This window comes from Galeopterus variegatus, unplaced genomic scaffold (genome assembly GCF_000696425.1).
Source record: "Galeopterus variegatus unplaced genomic scaffold, G_variegatus-3.0.2 Scaffold7885, whole genome shotgun sequence".
NCBI classification, from domain to species: Eukaryota; Metazoa; Chordata; class Mammalia; order Dermoptera; family Cynocephalidae; genus Galeopterus; species Galeopterus variegatus.
In genome coordinates, this window is record NW_007733996.1 from 19,317 (window position 1) to 35,900 (window position 16,584).

The 16,584-nt window shown below is 49.6% G+C and overlaps 1 protein-coding gene across 1 annotated transcript in view; it reads left to right on the forward strand.

The window, feature by feature from the left end:
• DYSF (dysferlin) overlaps positions 1-16,584 on the forward strand; it is a gene marked incomplete at both ends in the record, with an annotated part of 98,712 nt that overhangs the window by 19,163 nt on the left and 62,965 nt on the right. Inside the window, 5 exons of the mRNA XM_008592399.1 lie at positions 3,155-3,281; positions 6,541-6,644; positions 11,460-11,528; positions 11,674-11,717; positions 15,540-15,622. Of these exons, the coding sequence (XP_008590621.1) occupies positions 3,155-3,281; positions 6,541-6,644; positions 11,460-11,528; positions 11,674-11,717; positions 15,540-15,622 (427 nt within the window). The remainder of the gene's footprint in view (positions 1-3,154; positions 3,282-6,540; positions 6,645-11,459; positions 11,529-11,673; positions 11,718-15,539; positions 15,623-16,584) is intronic.

A 16,584-nucleotide genomic window follows, 5' to 3' on the forward strand; every position in this document is an offset into this window, starting at 1 on the left:
CAGTACGTTTCCCACCACCTCCCTGAAATCACTTGCTTAAGGGTCATCCACGGCCAAATCCCAGGAGCTCTCTTCCGATTCATTTGCTCCGTTGCTCCACAGCGTTGGATTCTGGAACCTGTGTCACATTCGAAACGCTCTCCTCCCTTAGCATTCGTGGCTCGCCTGATTCTCCCCCCGCTCTTTTTAATGGATTCTTCAAATTCAGTGGCTCAGCTCAACTCTTCCTCCTGCCCCTTTGCTGTGTCCTTGACCCTCACTATCGAGGAGCCCATCTCTTTATCATACCACTTGAGCCTTGTAAATTGCTCATCTCCAGCCTGGCTCTTCTGAGCTCTGGACACTCAATTCCTCTTACCTTGTAACAAGGCCACATTAACGGGTCCCTTAGGCCCCTCTAACGTAACACAGGAAAACCCAGTATCATTCTCTGCCCACTCCCCACACCTGTCCCCCATCTTGTATTAAGTAAAATCTTAGGAAATGACAGCATTATCTACTTAGTCCCCCAAGCCAATTTCATTCTTTATCCCTCAGTCCCACATCTGTCAGTTCCTATGGAAGCAGTTGGCCAGTCTTGGCACAGCAACCTCAGCACATGCTTCTCCTGTTTCTCATTCCAAGACCAGAGTTTGAGGTCAGGCTCCCATCGTCTCTCACCTGGTCCTCTATGTAAATTAAGATGTAGGTTCAGTTGGTGTAAGAAGGATGCCTCAAATCATAGGCATTAAGGAAGATAGAGTTTATTTCTCTCTCTCATAAATGCCTGGGTAAGCAGTGCAGAATTGGCACGGTGCTCCTGCAGTGATCAGAGACCTCGGCTCCTGGTCTTTGCTCCACCATCTTCGTCATGCAGCTTCCATCTCATGGCTCAGGATGGTTGCTCCAGTTCCCATCATCATATCTGTATTCCAGCCAGTGGAATGGGAGAAAAGGACAATGGAGGTCACATCTCTTCCTTCAAAAGCATGACCCATTGTATACACATTTATGCTCAAGTCTCGTTGATCAGAACTTAGTCACATGGCCTGGGAAATAACATCCATCCTAATGACAACCTGCCCAGCTAAAAATTGCAAATTCATTAAAGGAAACAGAAGAGGATGGATGTGGGGGGACAACTAGCAGTTTCTGCTGCTTCCTCCTGAGTGTCCTCTGAGCTACCTCTTATGCCTCCCCAGCTTTCCCCACTCTACCACCAAAGTCATCTTTAAACTCAAGTAGTGTCATGTGATTCTCCATAAAAAAGTTCAGTGATTTCCCCCTTGCTTTTAGGATAAAGTTCAGAATCCTTAGCATGACATTTAAGGTCCTTGACAATTTGGCCTCAGTCAAAATTCCCAGTCTGACTTCCCATTATGTATCTCCGTGGACCCTGCGCTGTGGCTGCCCCAGACGGTATGACCCTTGCCAGAATGCTCTTCTGTCCTTCTCCCTGCCTTTTCACCTGCTGAAATGACTTCTCTCTCTTTGCTTACCAAACACCGATTTGTTCTTCAAGACCCAGTTCAGATGGTGCTTCCTCCATGAAGCCTGCCATGTCCTCCAGGGAAATTTATTGGTCTTTTCTTGGAGCTACCACCCAGTTCTTTGTTAGTCTAGTTAGTTTATGTGTCTGTCTCCATCACTGAGGTTCAGTTCCTTGATGATGGGGACAATATAGCAAATAAGATCTCTTTCACTCCCCCTCAGGTTTTGTACACAGTAGGTGCTCAATCAATCAGTGCTGTTGTCTAGGGGAATGGACACATGTATGAATGCCTGAAAGCAGAGGAGATGATCATTTTTTTCTCATGTGAGCTGAAGAGAATAAACGCAGAAGTAATTCCTCATGGGCACTTGTGCCATGTGAGGCACTCTGGGATGGAGCACTTTGCTGCCAGGACTCTGAAGCAGATTTCTACATGTCAAGTGTGGACTGAGTGAGAAGTGTGGCAAGGCTGGGCCAGGCAGCTTTCCAGGGAGTAGGCTACTGGGCATGGTCTGACCTCACCACTTTCCTGTCCCATGTGCCCAAGGGCAGCCACTGGGATCTTCTGCCTGTTTCTCCAACTGCCAAGTTCCCCTCGTGCCAGGACCTCTGCGTGAGTTGCCTGCACTGCCTGGATGCCCTGCACTTGGTGCTTATCGTCCAGGTGTCAAGCTGGGAGGCCTTTCTGGCCACTAGCACTGCCCCCTCCCTATAGATAGTTACAACCCCCCCTGCTCATGTTCTCTGGCATGTGGGTTCTGCCTCCAGCCTGTGCTAAGCCTTATCTTTTTTTATCTGGAAAGGGGAGCATTCTAGGGCCTTGCACCAGAGTGTAATATGTGGACCAACAGCAGGGATATCACGCGGGCTTGTTGAAATGCAGTGTCTTCGTCGCCATCCCCAGTCCTGCTGAACTGGCCCTGCATTTTAACTGGAATGCACAGCAATGGTCTAGACCACACCGTTGCCACCTCTGTTGCCAGTGGAATCACCTGGGAAGCTTTCAAAACCATGGCTGCATGGGTTCTCTCTCCCAGAAATTCTGTTGTAACTGGTCTAGGGTGTGGCTGGGATTCCCCAGGGGTTTCTAATGTGCAGACAAGTTTGAGACCCGCCACTCGGAAGGGTGCTGTGAGGATTAAATGACAGTTTATGCATATAAATCATAATATGCAGCCCACATTATTGCATTCGGTGGCTTAAATTTCTGTTTTCCATGCAAGATGGTGAGCTCCAAAGGGCGGGGCCTCTGTCCGCCTTGGTCACACTGCCGTATCCCTCGTCCTTCAGCACGATGCGACACTTAGTAGTCACTCAGTATATACTTGTTGAGAAATGAGCTCAGACCTCGGGCACTACTGTAACTGTTTTTTAACTGCGTGGAGTGGGAAGGGGCCTGCGGTTCGTTGAATGTCTGCTGCGGGCCAGCCACGGCCATGTCCTTACCGAAGACGACCCTCCCAACTGGTGGGAGCCAGTGTGATTGTCTCCACCATACCGACGAGGAAGCAGAGTCTCGGGTGAAGGAACTTGCCCGAAGTCACACAGGAGCGGGTGGCAGAGCCGGAGCTGCCCTGCCTCAGAGTGCGGCGTGCGAGGGCTGGAGGTCGAGCTCTCTGGAGGGGAAGGTAGGACCGTGCCCTTGAGAGCGCATTAAGGAACCGTGTTTGGTTTGCTTTGTAGCTGGAGAGAAAAGACCCCTCCGAAGACAAGGAGGACATCGAAGGCAACCTGCTCAGGCCGACAGGCGTGGCCCTGCGAGGAGCGCACTTCTGCCTGAAGGTGTTCAGGGCCGAGGACCTGCCGCAGAGTGAGTGTGGCGCCCCCTGGGGGTGGGACGCCTGCAAGAGCCTCGGGCAGTTCCAGGGGAAGTGGAAGGTGGGCTCCCTGGGGCAAGGAGAGGCCTCCAGCTTGTGGGTCCCCAGGGCCCTTTCTCAGCTCCTGCCGGAGCCTCCCTGTCCTCAGGGGCTGTCCCTCTGCTCCCTCTCTTTCTCCCTGGGCCTGGCTTCCTCCCCCTGGCCTGCCCTGAGGGTCTGTTAGAGACCTCCACCCTGCAGTGTGGGGGATGCCTCAAACCGTCTCTAGGTTTCCCAAGGGTTTTTTTTATTTTTCTTTCTGTTTTTAACAACAGAAAAGCAATCAGAATTTAATGAAAAGTGGTCAATGCTGGTGGGGTTACAAAGATACAAAAAATCTTGAAAGTGAGAGCTGCCCATCGGCCCCATGCCAGGGTCCCCTGGGCTGGGTTGGCTTAGCCACTCCGTGGACTTGTTCTCTCGGTTCTCACTGGAGAGTCAGCACCGTCTGGACTCTGTTCTGCTTTCAAGGCTGGATGTTATCAATCTTCCTTCCCTCTGTGAGGAAGCTGTGGCCTGCCAGTCACAGTTGGCAGACCCTGGGCTGGGGAGTGGTTGCTGTCCGTTGGAAGGTTTGCACGAAGGACTCCTAGGGCCTGTTGTCTCTGCAGATGAAGAATGCTGGTCCCCGTGTGATGTACCATCCCAGTTTGCCTGCAACAGTCCTGGTTTTAGCACTGAACATCCCATGTTCCAGGAAACACCTTAGTCCACAGCAAACTGGGACAGTGTGTCACCCGACTTGTGGCCATCTCCTCATCCTCCCAGGGAGGCCAGCATGGCTGCTGCCTGGTTTCTCACTGTGGCTAGACTGGTGCTAGACTCACCCTGTGTGTTTAGCAAATGCTGGGGGAATTACACTGAATATTTTCAAGCCGTGGGTGCCAGCCCAGGCTTCACATTAGGCTAACCTGAGGAGCTTTAAAAAAGTACAGATGCCTGGGCCCCACCTCCAGCATTTCAGATTGACTTGGGTTGGGGGAGGGCTCACTCACTGGCAGCCAGGTGATGCTGACGTGAAATCCAGTTGTGGGCCACTCTTTTAGAGTGTACGTTAGCATAATCAAGCCAGTCACTGTCCATAGCAGAGGCAGNAGTGAGAGCTGCCCATCGGCCCCATGCCAGGGTCCCCTGGGCTGGGTTGGCTTAGCCACTCTGTGGACTTGTTCTCTCGGTTCTCACTGGAGAGTCAGCACCGTCTGGACTCTGTTCTGCTTTCAAGGCTGGATGTCATCAATCTTACTTCCCTCTGTGAGGAAGCTGTGGCCTGCCAGTCACAGTTGGCAGACCCTGGGCTGGGGAGTGGTTGCTGTCCGTTGGAAGGTTTGCACGAAGGACTCCTAGGGCCTGTTGTCTCTGCAGATGAAGAATGCTGGTCCCCGTGTGATGTACCATCCCAGTTTGCCTGCAACAGTCCTGGTTTTAGCACTGAACATCCCATGTTCCAGGAAACACCTTAGTCCACAGCAAACTGGGACAGTGTGTCACCCGACTTGTGGCCATCTCCTCATCCTCCCAGGGAGGCCAGCATGGCTGCTGCCTGGTTTCTCACTGTGGCTAGACTGGTGCTGGACTCACCCTGTGTGTTTAGCAAATGCTGGGGGAATTACACTGAATATTTTTAAGCCGTGGGTGCCAGCCCAGGCTTCACATTAGGCTAACCTGAGGAGCTTTAAAAAAGTACAGATGCCTGGGCCCCACCTGCAGCATTTCAGATTGACTTGGGTTGGGGGAGGGCTCACTCACTGGCAGCCAGGTGATGCTGACGTGAAATCCTGTTGTGAGCCACTCTTTTAGAGTGTACGTTAGCATAATCAAGCCAGTCACTGTCCATAGCAGAGGCAGTAAGAACGTTTGCAACTTCGGTCCTCTTTACAAGTTTTACATAAAGCTAATTGAGTATTTCTGCTTTGACTAATGACATCAATAAATGTCAAAATGTAGAAAAGAAATAGGTTTCTTTTTTACAAGGATTTAATTGGATGAAAATCATGGGGAAAGCCTTTAAATAAGTATTGGTTATTAAATGGGTATTAAAACACATGCTTAAAAACATTCTGCATTTATTGGTTTCAACTGTGTAGAAATGAGGTTGGTGAGCTTCCAAAGGAGCATAGGGAAATATAAATGTTTGCTTTTCTTAAGGTGAAGGAGGTTTGTGTTAAATTCTCTGCAATGCTGTTTAAATATAAATAAAAACAAAATAGATGGGTAAACAGAACATAAACATTTGCTAATTGTTGGTACCTGTTGTATTCATGTAGACATTAACTAACATGTAATCTTTAGCTGTCATCCTCTCATTCATATGCAGTACATATAAACATAACGCATCTGTACATATATACACACGTATCTATCTATATGTATATACATATGTTAGTAATCTGGCTGATTCAGTAAAATAATTGGTTTGGAGCAGCATTAAAAACTCTTTATTTTTAAACAGAATTGACTTGTTGGTTAACCTCAGGTAAATCACTGTGCTAATGATTATAAAGGAAAATGTCAACCAAGCACCAATAATGGGATATTATTATAACAACTTCCAGTCCCTTTCTGAATTGTTTACTGCCCTTAGCAATGTGGATTTATTTCTTTTTTTTTTTTTTATATTATTATAACAACTTCCAGTCCCTTTCTGAATTGTTTACTGCCCTTAGCAATGTGGATTTCTTTCTTTTTTTTTTTTTTAATATTCCTTTTTGTCTTTTTTACTGACCGGTAACGGGATCGCAACCCTTGGTGTCGCGCCCGCACCGGGGACCGGCAATGGGATCGCAACCCTCAGTGTTGTGCCCGCACCGCGCTCAGCCAGTGAGCGGGAACTGGTCTCCACATGGGATCCGAACCCTCGGCGGGAGCACCGCCGCGCTCTCAAGCGGCGCACTCTCCAGTGCGCCACTGGGCCGGCCCAGCAATGTGGATTTCTAATCAAGCAGTCAATCAAGTGATAGGCCTGTTGTGAAGCCAGAGGGCACAGTGAACAAGCTCTTTGGGGCTGGGTAACAAGCAGCCCATTGCCCTCAGGAGCTGTGGTTCTTAGCCAGTCCTCCCTCCTGGGTGTCCCTGGGCTGAGTCCCCAGGCGAGGAGGCCAAGTGTCTTGCTTGCATAATTTCAGAACTGACTAGAGACAGTTGGGGGAACATCAGGGTTTTGGAGGTAAGACAGTGTGGTGGGGCAGGCAGTGACTGGCATGTTCTTCTCCCCAGTGGACGATGCCGTGATGGACAATGTGAAGCAGATCTTTGGCTTTGACAGTAACAAGAAGAACTTGGTGGACCCCTTCATGGAAGTCAGTTTTGCAGGGAAAATGGTAAGAAGCAAGGGTGCAGGAGGGTTCTCGGGGCGGGGGTGGTCGTGACTGCGGGGCGCCCCTTGGATGGGTCAAGTGCCAGACAAAGTGAGGCATCCCCATCAGAGGCAGGTGCACACGGAGGGGCTGATCCTGGGATGTGCCGTGAGACACTCACATGGGCCTGGCACTCTATGGCTGCCACCCACATGCATGTGGACAGGTCTGCCTGGGGTGTCTCACACAAACACATAGGTGTGGATGGACCCGGAGAGGACAGATGGACAGTGGATAGAGGAATATTTGCAGGGAAATGAAGCAATAGCATGGAAATCTGATGGGAAGCCATAAAGCCAGGGAAACTTTTTTTTTTAAGTGTGTGACAAAAACATAATGATTATTTTTAAAAAGTTGTGGCCGGAATTGGGCAGAGAAAGACTCTCTGATGGTTACCATAAGGATCACTCATACATTCTCCTCTTTCTCTGCAGCCCATCTTCCTGCCCAGAGGCAGGGCTATCCCTCCCTCCAGTCCCCGTTGATTTCTGTCCCAGACCCTATTTCCTTACAGGCTGCACCCCCCAGCATTTGTGTGCCCACCCTACAGGCTCTCCTACAGCTTTGGCCACACGCAGGCTTCGGCCATCACCTCTCTGCAGGGTTCCCCACAGCTCTCTAGCTCTGATCCCTCCCTTCAACCCCAGACCTCTCCATACTTCTGAACAGCTCTGCCTGCTGCCCTCATGCCTTTAAAGGAGTCATTTTCTCTGCCCGCCAACCCGCCCCACTTCGAGGAGCCTCCTTCTTAACCAGGTACCACCATCAAAGACAGAAAATTCGGGCCTGCCCTGATTCTTCCCTCTTTTTCCTCTCTCCACATTGAATATGCCACCTCTAGCTCTTGCCTTCAAACATGTCCCCAAGGCCCATCCTTGCCTCTGCCCCCACAGCCACTGCCATATCTTCCCAGGACTACACAACAGTCCCCACCTCCCATTTTCCTCATCTCATGGCACTGAATTTTTGATGAGCCCAGGCCATTTGTCCAAGTCCTAGATTTGTCCCACTGTCTCCTCTGGTGGTATTTAACTTGTTTCTCTGGCTCCTGGATTTCCTATAAACTAGAAGTTAAGCCTAGAGATCTGATTAGATTCAGATTAAGTATTTTGGCAAGAACTCGTCATAGGTGATGTTCCATATGTCATATTACATCACAACAGGAAGCAATAACGTCAGGCTGTCCCATCATCTGTGGTGATCATCTGGTCACTTGGTTAAGGCAGTGCCTCCAGATCTCTCCCTTATAAAAGTAAATATTCTTCCTCTGTAATTAGTAAGTGATGTGTGAGTGATATCTTGGCGCTGTGCAGATATCCTATTTCTCAGCAACCTCTTACCTAATGGTCTAAGCACCCATTGACCTCCTTGCCTGAACAGGTCATTTACCTGGGGTTGCAATGTGGTGGTTTTGTCATTATCATTTTTTCCCTCTTTACCAGCTGGCATTTTTCTGTAAAGAAGAGCTTTGTTCCCCCTGCCCCTCTGAGTGTTACCATGGACCTCGTTAAGTTTTAGTTCATCAAGTTAGAATCAGTCCTCATTGCGTTAGATGCACGAATTGTCCTGACGCTGGCCATCGGGAGCCCCTTCTAGCTGGCTGCTCCATCCCCAGAGTCTAGCACAGGCTCTCAAAGAAAATGTATGTAGGGAAGGCAACACGGATTTTAAACTCATTCACATGGACTGTAAGTGCTCATTGCAGATCCTTATCCAAATGCAGGTTTTGTTCTGGGCTTGTGTCTGGCCTCAGGTGGGGCTGGGACAGATGCACGAAGGCAGGAAGGAAACAGGAAGGCACGGCTGGACAGTTTTGTGGGACACTTGCTCCAAGGGCTATGATCCATTTTTCCACTTGACAGATGGGAAAAGCCCTGTCCTGAGATTCTTTTTATCCCATATTCCCAGTGTGGTAGGGTGCTGTCATGCTGTCTATAAGTAAGACCAACTTGCCTTCAAGTTCACTGCTTTCCTTGGAGCTAAGTCTCAGAGCTCTGGAGCTTCTGGCTGCTCCTGGGTCCTTGCCAGCACCGTGGTCTCCCAGGTTCTCTGTTCTGAGATGCCCTTGCTGGTCTGGGGATTTTTCTATGAATGTACAAATGTCTAAGGGAAGTGATGGAGGTGAGGCATGTGGCCAGGGAACTATATACAGTGAGCCAGTGGCCAGGCTCAAGCAAGAAGCTGCAGCCCCCATTTTCCCTCTAGAAGGAGGTGGAGGTGGCGGGAGTTGAATGAGCTTATAGTGAAGGAGGAGGTGAAACCTGCCCCCTTAAAAGCTTCAACCTGATCAGCTTCCTCTGGTGGTCTCCTCTCTGGCTTGAGCAACTTCCTTGTGGCCTCCCCCCGACCCTCATTGCCTGTCCCTCTCTCTTAGCCTTCTATGTGTCGCTTTTTTCTCATTGTATCCTAATCTGAAGAGCCCTGGGGTTTTGTCCTCTAGCCTGGCTGTCTTTGCATTTCCTCTTACGGACACTGGGTGTCACTATTGTCCAAGATGTGAATCATACTGATGTGACCAAGTTACTAAGGGGAAAGGAGGGTGTGTGTGTGCTCCTGTGGTGGCACATGAGCACTTCATGGTATGGGAGAAGGAAAGGGGAGGTGCTTGTAGGACAGCGCAGGAGATTTTAAAGCAAAATTTTTCTCCCTTGAATTCAAGAAAAAAACCCATTAATTGTAAAAAAAAAAAAAAAAAAAGAAAAGAAAAAAAATAATCAGAGAAAAGGAAAAGAAACAAACAAAAAAATCCCATATTTCTGTAATAACCCCCCCCCCCGAGATAACTACTGTTTGGTTAACATTTGTATGTATTTCCTTCTAGTATGTTTTCTCTCTTTGGCTCTCACTTTCCCTGGTCCACTGCCTCTGCCTGCTAGAAAAAAATTGGATTCGGATTACAGTTGATCTTTGTTATTCACAGATTCTGTATTTGCGAATTTGCCTATTTGCTAAAATTTATTTGTAACCCTAAAATCAATTCATTTTTTTTTTGTGCCGGGTAAGGGGATCGTAACCCTTGGCTTGGAGTTGCCTGCACTGCGCTCAGCCAGTGAGAGCACCGGCCATCCCTATATAGGATCCGAACCCGCGGCCGCGGCGCTCCCAGCGCCGCACTCTCCCGAGTGAGCCACGGGGTCGGCCCTAAAATCAATTCTTGTGGCACTTTCATGGTCATTTGCGGACACGTGCGGAGCTGAAAACAATCTGTGTTGCCTGACGTGCGTGTTGGTTGCTGAGGTTGAACAAAGTGGCCCTGTGCCTCCTTGTTTCCGCTCTCACACACTGTAAACAAGTGTCCTTTCCTCGGTCTATTTAGTGCCATGTTTTTTTTTTTGCATTTTTCGGCTTTTTGTTGGCAGTTTCACTGTAGTGAATAATCTCTTGCATATGTCACTCTGTGCATGTGCAAGTATTTCTATAGGATAAATGTCTAGAGGTGGAATTGGTAAGTCAAAGGGAATATGCACTTGAAATTATGATAGATAATGGCCAGTTGTCCTCTGGAGGGGTCAAACTATTTCGTTTTCCTGAAATCCGAGAGTGCGGTTTTCCCATAGCCTTGCCAACAGTGGGCTGTTAGACTTGGGAGATTTTTACAAATCCGACGAATGAGAAATGGTACCTCATTAGTTTTATTTGTGTTTCTTTTTGTTATGAGTGAGGTTGAGCATCTCTTTATATGCTTTATAGCCCTTGAACTGTCCATTCCCATGAACTGTCTATCCCATCCTTACTGGATTGTTGGTCTCTCTTCTTTCCTTCCTCCGCCCTTTGCTGATACAAGGGCCCAATCCTGACGACCACCCCTGCCCCCAGCCCTGTGCAGCCTTTGCCTGGGCTCTTTTTACAGCAAGGAGGGGGAAGGCGGGAGCAGGGGCTGGCACTGGGAGGACTAGGAATGGAGGCAAAGTCCTCTCCCCATGGAGGATGTCCTGATCTGAGTCAGATGCTCGTTAAATGAGATAATGCACACGAAATGCTTAGTGTGATGCAGGGCCCGTGGTAAATGCTCTGAAAAGGGCTGCTTGTTATTTCTATGTTAGAATATGCAAACCTACCAGGATATGTCTGAAACTGTCTTTACCTGCTATCCCCAGGTGTGGTTACAGGATACCCTGGGTCTGGCTGAGAGGTCTGGTGCTCCCCATAGACTCCAGGAGCAGAGCTGGCACATGAGCTGCTGGTTTGGATCTAGTTACCACTTTCCTGCTAGGTTTCCTTTTGTGAAAAGCCAGTCTGTAGGGCAGGGCTTGTCTGAGGCAGAATGTGGGTTTGTATAGATAGGGATTGTGTCTTCACTGAATTTTCTTTTACTCTCAGATACAGGTGCTTGACCCCAGCCTTCCCCTCCCTCTTCCCCTCGCCCCCATCTCTGATTGTCTAGGGCTCACGATCTTCCAAAATGGCAGATAATCTGGGTCGATGGGCAAAGGGGAGTGTCTTGGGCTATAAGGGCCTCTGGGAAAGCCAGTCTGGACTCAGAGCTCCCACTTTTAGGGTCATGGCCATAACAGGAGGTGGGGGAGAGGGATTTCCAGCCAGAGGTACAAGTTCAGGGTAGAAGGGCTGTGGCATTCAGACAACTTACCCACCCCTATCTACTCCCCAACTCTGGGCCTGACCTTCTATTGAGCTTGGTCTCTGCAAAGACTTCCTGTGTCCAAGCCTAGCCCTAGGGCAGCCAGCGTGGCAGAGGATGGCCATTGGCTAGTGTGGTGGTCCCTGAGGGAGCCCAGGGTCCCCATGACTCTTGACTCACCTGTCCTCTGTGTCTTCCAGCTCTGCAGCAAGATCCTGGAGAAGACGGCCAACCCTCAGTGGAACCAGAGCATCACGCTGCCTGCCATGGTGAGCCTGGCCCTCCCACCAGCCCACCCCAGGAGGTCCCTGACTCCCCAGCATCCTGCGTGCATCCTGGACTTCTGCTTGGAGGAGGGGTTATGACTTTCTTCAAAGGGACTCTATGCCTAATATGCCTCTCTTCCCTTCTCAGTTTCCCTCCATGTGTGAAAAAATGCGGATTCGTGTCATAGACTGGTAAGTTCCGAGTCTCAGAGTCTTTAGTGGGGGCTATCTTTTTTTTTTTTTTAAAGATGACCGGGTAAGGGGATCTTAACCCTTGACTTGGTGTTGTCAGCACCACGCTCACCCAGTGAGCTAACCGGCCATCCCTATGTGGGATCCGAACCCACGGCCTTGGTGTTGTCAGCACCACGCTCACCCAGTGAGCTAACCGGCCATCCCTATGTGGGATCCGAACCCACGGCCTTGGTGTTGTCAGCACCACGCTCACCCAGTGAGCTAACCGGCCATCCCTATGTGGGATCCGAACCCACGGCCTTGGTGTTGTCAGCACCACACTCTCCAGAGTGAGCCATGGGCCGGCCCTAGTGGGGGCTATCTTGAGGGGTCACTGGCCCTTCAGTTTCGTTCAGCTCAGTCTGCACGTAGTGAGAGAGGACGTTTCTGGTGAGCTGGTCTCCCCTGGGGGAGGCCGGGGAGGGGAGGGTGTGGGTAGTTCTTGGGAAGCTTACTCATGGCCCTGCTTCCTTGCTGTGAGGCAGGACATCCGCACTGAAGCTGGCAGATAAGCAGGGCACAGGTGGGTAGGGCTGTGAGGAATCCATCCCCGAGGGCAGGAGTGGTGGGAAGGCTTCCTGGAGGAGGCGGGGCAGGGGTGGCCTGGCAGGAGGCGTGGGGCGAGGGCATTCCAGCATTCCGGTGAGGAGAGGATTGTAAGACCAGGCAAGGAGGCTGCAAAGAGCAGAACTTCTGGGAGGACGGCCGTGGTGCCCCTGTGGGTTGGTAGAATGGAAGGGAAGGACGCCAGGCTGGGAAGTGGGCCACGTTGCCCAAGCAGGGGAGGGAGCAGGTGAGGACAATAGCCCATGGGCATCTTAGAAAAATAACCGTTCCTAACACTGGTTGAGCACCTACTGTATGCCAGGCCCTGTGCCCAGCAAGCACTCAGCATGCATGATCTCATCTGGCCCTCGACTCCATGGCATAGTCCTACTTCACAGGTGAGGAAGTAGGTTGGGGGAGATTGAGTGACCTGCTTGAGGTGACAGCCGGAAAGTAGCCAAGGCCAGGCTTGAGGCCAAGCCTGGGGCTCCCAAAGTCTGTGTTCTTAACTATTAGGCCATGCTGCCTCCTGCTGTGCTGAGGCGATTTCTCCTGCACTTGAGGGGGATGATAGGGACCCACACATGTGACCTCCACGACACCAGCCTTTCCAAAAAGAGAGAGTTGTCCTTTCTGTGCCCCGAAAAGTCTTGGCTGTGTGGTTCCCCAGCGTGTTCGCCTTTGGTCTCAGGCCCATGGCACCCCCAACCAGGAGGATAATGAGAGACTAGGGAAAAACCCCCAGGCCACAGAGCCATTAAAGTGTGTGCCAGTTCCCCAGGCCTAAAGAAAACAGCTTGTGAGAATTAGAGGAGAGGAAAGGGAGCAGCCAGGGGGCCTGGGGGAGAGGCCTCTTGGGCCGCGACCACGGGTATGTACCGCTGGGAAGCGGTTTGGAGGAGAGACGTCCTTTGCATCCCAGAACGATCTCTTCATCTCAGCTTGCAATGTGTGTGTGTTGCACTGACTGTGGGCCATCGGCTGTGCGTGTCCGTGCGTGTTTGTGCATGTGGATGCTTGTGGGTGCGGCTGTCCCATGTGTTGTGGATGTGTCTGGCCCGAGGCCGTGTGAGCTGTGTCACGGGCATCAGCATACTGTACAATCCAAACACATTACAGAATCTGGTGGTTGCGTCTCTGGTTTGGGTTGAAGTGGCATTTTTATTGTGAGTCTATTTTCAGACTTGCTGTATTTTCCAAAAGCAACCCCAAGCCCCAAAACCCAACTCTTGGCCAGAAAGCATTCTGCTGCTGGAAGTCCCTATCCAGAAAAGTGCTTTCTTCCCAGAAAATGCAGATAAACTTCTGTTATTACCTGGAAATATGACATAGCCCATAAGGCCTTTTCTCTGTAACTTAATCTTCCAGTCAATTCTTTAAAAATAACTTTTTCATTAAAAACAAAAAAATCCCCAAATCCACCCCCACCTCCATAAAAGCAAAATGTCTCTGATTCTCCCCTCTCTTCGGATTCGGATAAGACCAGAGGTCAGAAACCCAATTCCTCTTCAAGTGCTTGTCTTTTCTAGGGCTTGGTCATGAAGGCAGTTGAAAATTCCATCAACAGTCAGTTATCTGGTGTCGACAATCTCACTGTATGATGTTCAAGAACATTTTTAACATCTTCACCAGGAAAAATGATAAAGATTTGCACTGACCATTTACCCTTCCAAGTACAGCCCCTGTCTTGATGTAAACTTTAAAATCAAAGCTTCATTATCTCCCTGTGAAACACAAAGAGGAAGGAAGGGAGCAGCAGAGATTGGTGTTAGGATTTAAAAAAATAAAATCACTGTGCCCAGGTGTGTCTTTCACAGTAGGGCTGGGTACACCATTCCCTGAAGCCACCATAGTCAGGGTACTCACGGCCGGGAGAGAGGGCCTCAGGGGCACTGAGAAGAGGGAAAATGCTCCAGAGGAGTTTCCTAAAGGAGATAGGTCTTGCCAGCCCAGTGTTTTCCAATCTTAGCATTATTGACATTTAGGGCTGGAATATTCTTTGCTGTGGGGGACCATCTTGTGCATTGTAGCATGTTTAGCAGCAATCATAGCCTCTACCCACTAGATGCCAGTAACACTCCCTTCTCACACCAAAAATGTCTCCAGACATTGCCAAATGTTCCCTGGGGGTCAAAACCATTGGGTTGAGAACCCCAAGTCTAGCCTGCCAAGGAAGCAGCAGGTTGCTACAATCAGAGCTCTGGTTTCCATGCCAGCATATCTGGCCTCAAATCCCAGTTTTGCCATCTTGGCAAATTATTTAACCTCCTAAATCTCAGCTTCCTCATCTGAAAGTGAGGCTAATTGTAGTACCTACCTGATAGGGCTCAGGTGAGGATCCAGTGAGCTAAGTCCCATGACAGCTCTGCAGGTGCTCAATAGACATTAGCTACTGCTGTTTACTATTATCAAGGGGGGCAGATGTGGGGCACAGAGGGAGGGTCTGCCCTGGTGTTGTTGGCTAATGGGTTGATCAATTAATTAGTCTCCTTGAGCTTCTATCGACAGCCCCCTGTGCTGGTTGGGGAGGGAGAAGCCATCCTCCTGAGAAGCAGGACAGGCCCTGTACCATGCCCTGGATCCCCGTGTCCCATGACACAAACACCAGACCAGGGTTCAGTCCCTCCCTGGCTGACCTTGGCCAAGTACCTTCATGGCTCCGAGCTCAGTTTTCTCATTGGTGCAACAGAGATGATGATAAAAGTACTTGTTTCTCAAGGCTTTTGTGGGGCTCCTGTGAGATGATGGTTAAAGGTGCTTTGTCACATAGAAAGTCAGATACAAAAAGGAGTCATGCATTAGCATTGGCTAATTCACGACTGTGGTCTTGAAGATAGTTTCTTCCTGGTACCTGGTTTTCTCCTTGACCTGGATATTTCTTTAGCCTGTAGAGCCTCACCTCTCCCTGGGCATAGGCATCTGGCTCCCTGAACAGTCTGCTGCTCCCTGCCCCACCTCCCCGCCTGTGTGCCCACAGAGATCCAGGCAGGCGGCCCAGTGTTGGTTGGCTGAGGGGATGCTGATGGCCAGCGAGAAGGATTAGTTCCCTCTAGGGCAGTCGTGAGCCAAGCTTTCTGTCCAGTCTCTTCTTCCCTAGGATTACCAGGTCTCAGTCACATACCCAGTGTGAAACTGGGACCTCCAACGATGTGGAGCCTCGGCTACTTCCCTCCTGGTTGGGCTGTGGCCTTCCACCCCCGCCCTTGTTCAGGTCCTCTCTACCCCGTGCTCTAGGGATCGCCTCACTCACAACGACATCGTGGCCACCATCTACCTGAGTATGTCGAAAATCTCTGCCCCTGGAGGAGAAATAGAAGGTACGTTCCACCTTTGTGCTGCCTCCAGCCCCACATGCTGTCCCCATCCCACCTCTATCCGTCCTTCACCCCTAGCTTTCAGAGTTTGCAGAAGAGGGAAGATCATAAAGCCTTTTCTGCCCATTTTCCATGGAGAAGGGCTCTGGCCAGTGAGAGAGACGGCGTGCAGACGATTCCCCGCACTCAGAGGGTGGGGATACACCACTGAATGGTGCAAAGAGAATAATTCGCTCGTGCAGATAATTCCAGTGGCTGCTGCCACACCGTCCACTGTGTTCTACATGGGCCGACTGTGCTCTAGCAGTTTCCATTTTGAAACAGCTTTCATTGGCCTATTAAAAAGTAACCCAATATCATTTCATAAAATTTTAAATTAATAAGTAATCTGAAAGAAGGATATAAAACTTATCTATGATATAACCCATAAGCCCACCCATCCAGGCAAGATCTAACTATGAACATTCTGGGACTTTTCTGTATGTATGTATGTATATGGACGTGCATATGTATGTATGTCCACATACATGGATATGTACATATATACATTAAAAATAAATTGTTTTTGAAAGTTGTTTTTTGTCACTTTGCAATACAACATAGATTTATTAAATGTTATTATTAAAAGTTCTGTAATACAATTTTGAATGAATACACATATTCTGTTATGTGAATGTATCATAACCCACATGAATGAGTTAATATTGAATATTTAGGTTTTCTACATTATAAGCAACTAGCTTTGCAATAAAAATTTTTGTAGCTGGGCCGAGCCCGTGGCGCACTTGGGAGAGTGTGGAGCTGGGAGCGCAGCTAGCGCTCCCGCCGCGGGTTCGGATCCTATATAGGGATGGCTGGTGCGCTCACTGGCTGAGCGCGGTGCGGCCGGTCTCACAAAAAAGACAAAAAAAAAATTTTTTTTTTTTGTAACTGAATCTTTATATCATTCATGAGTTTCCTTTTGG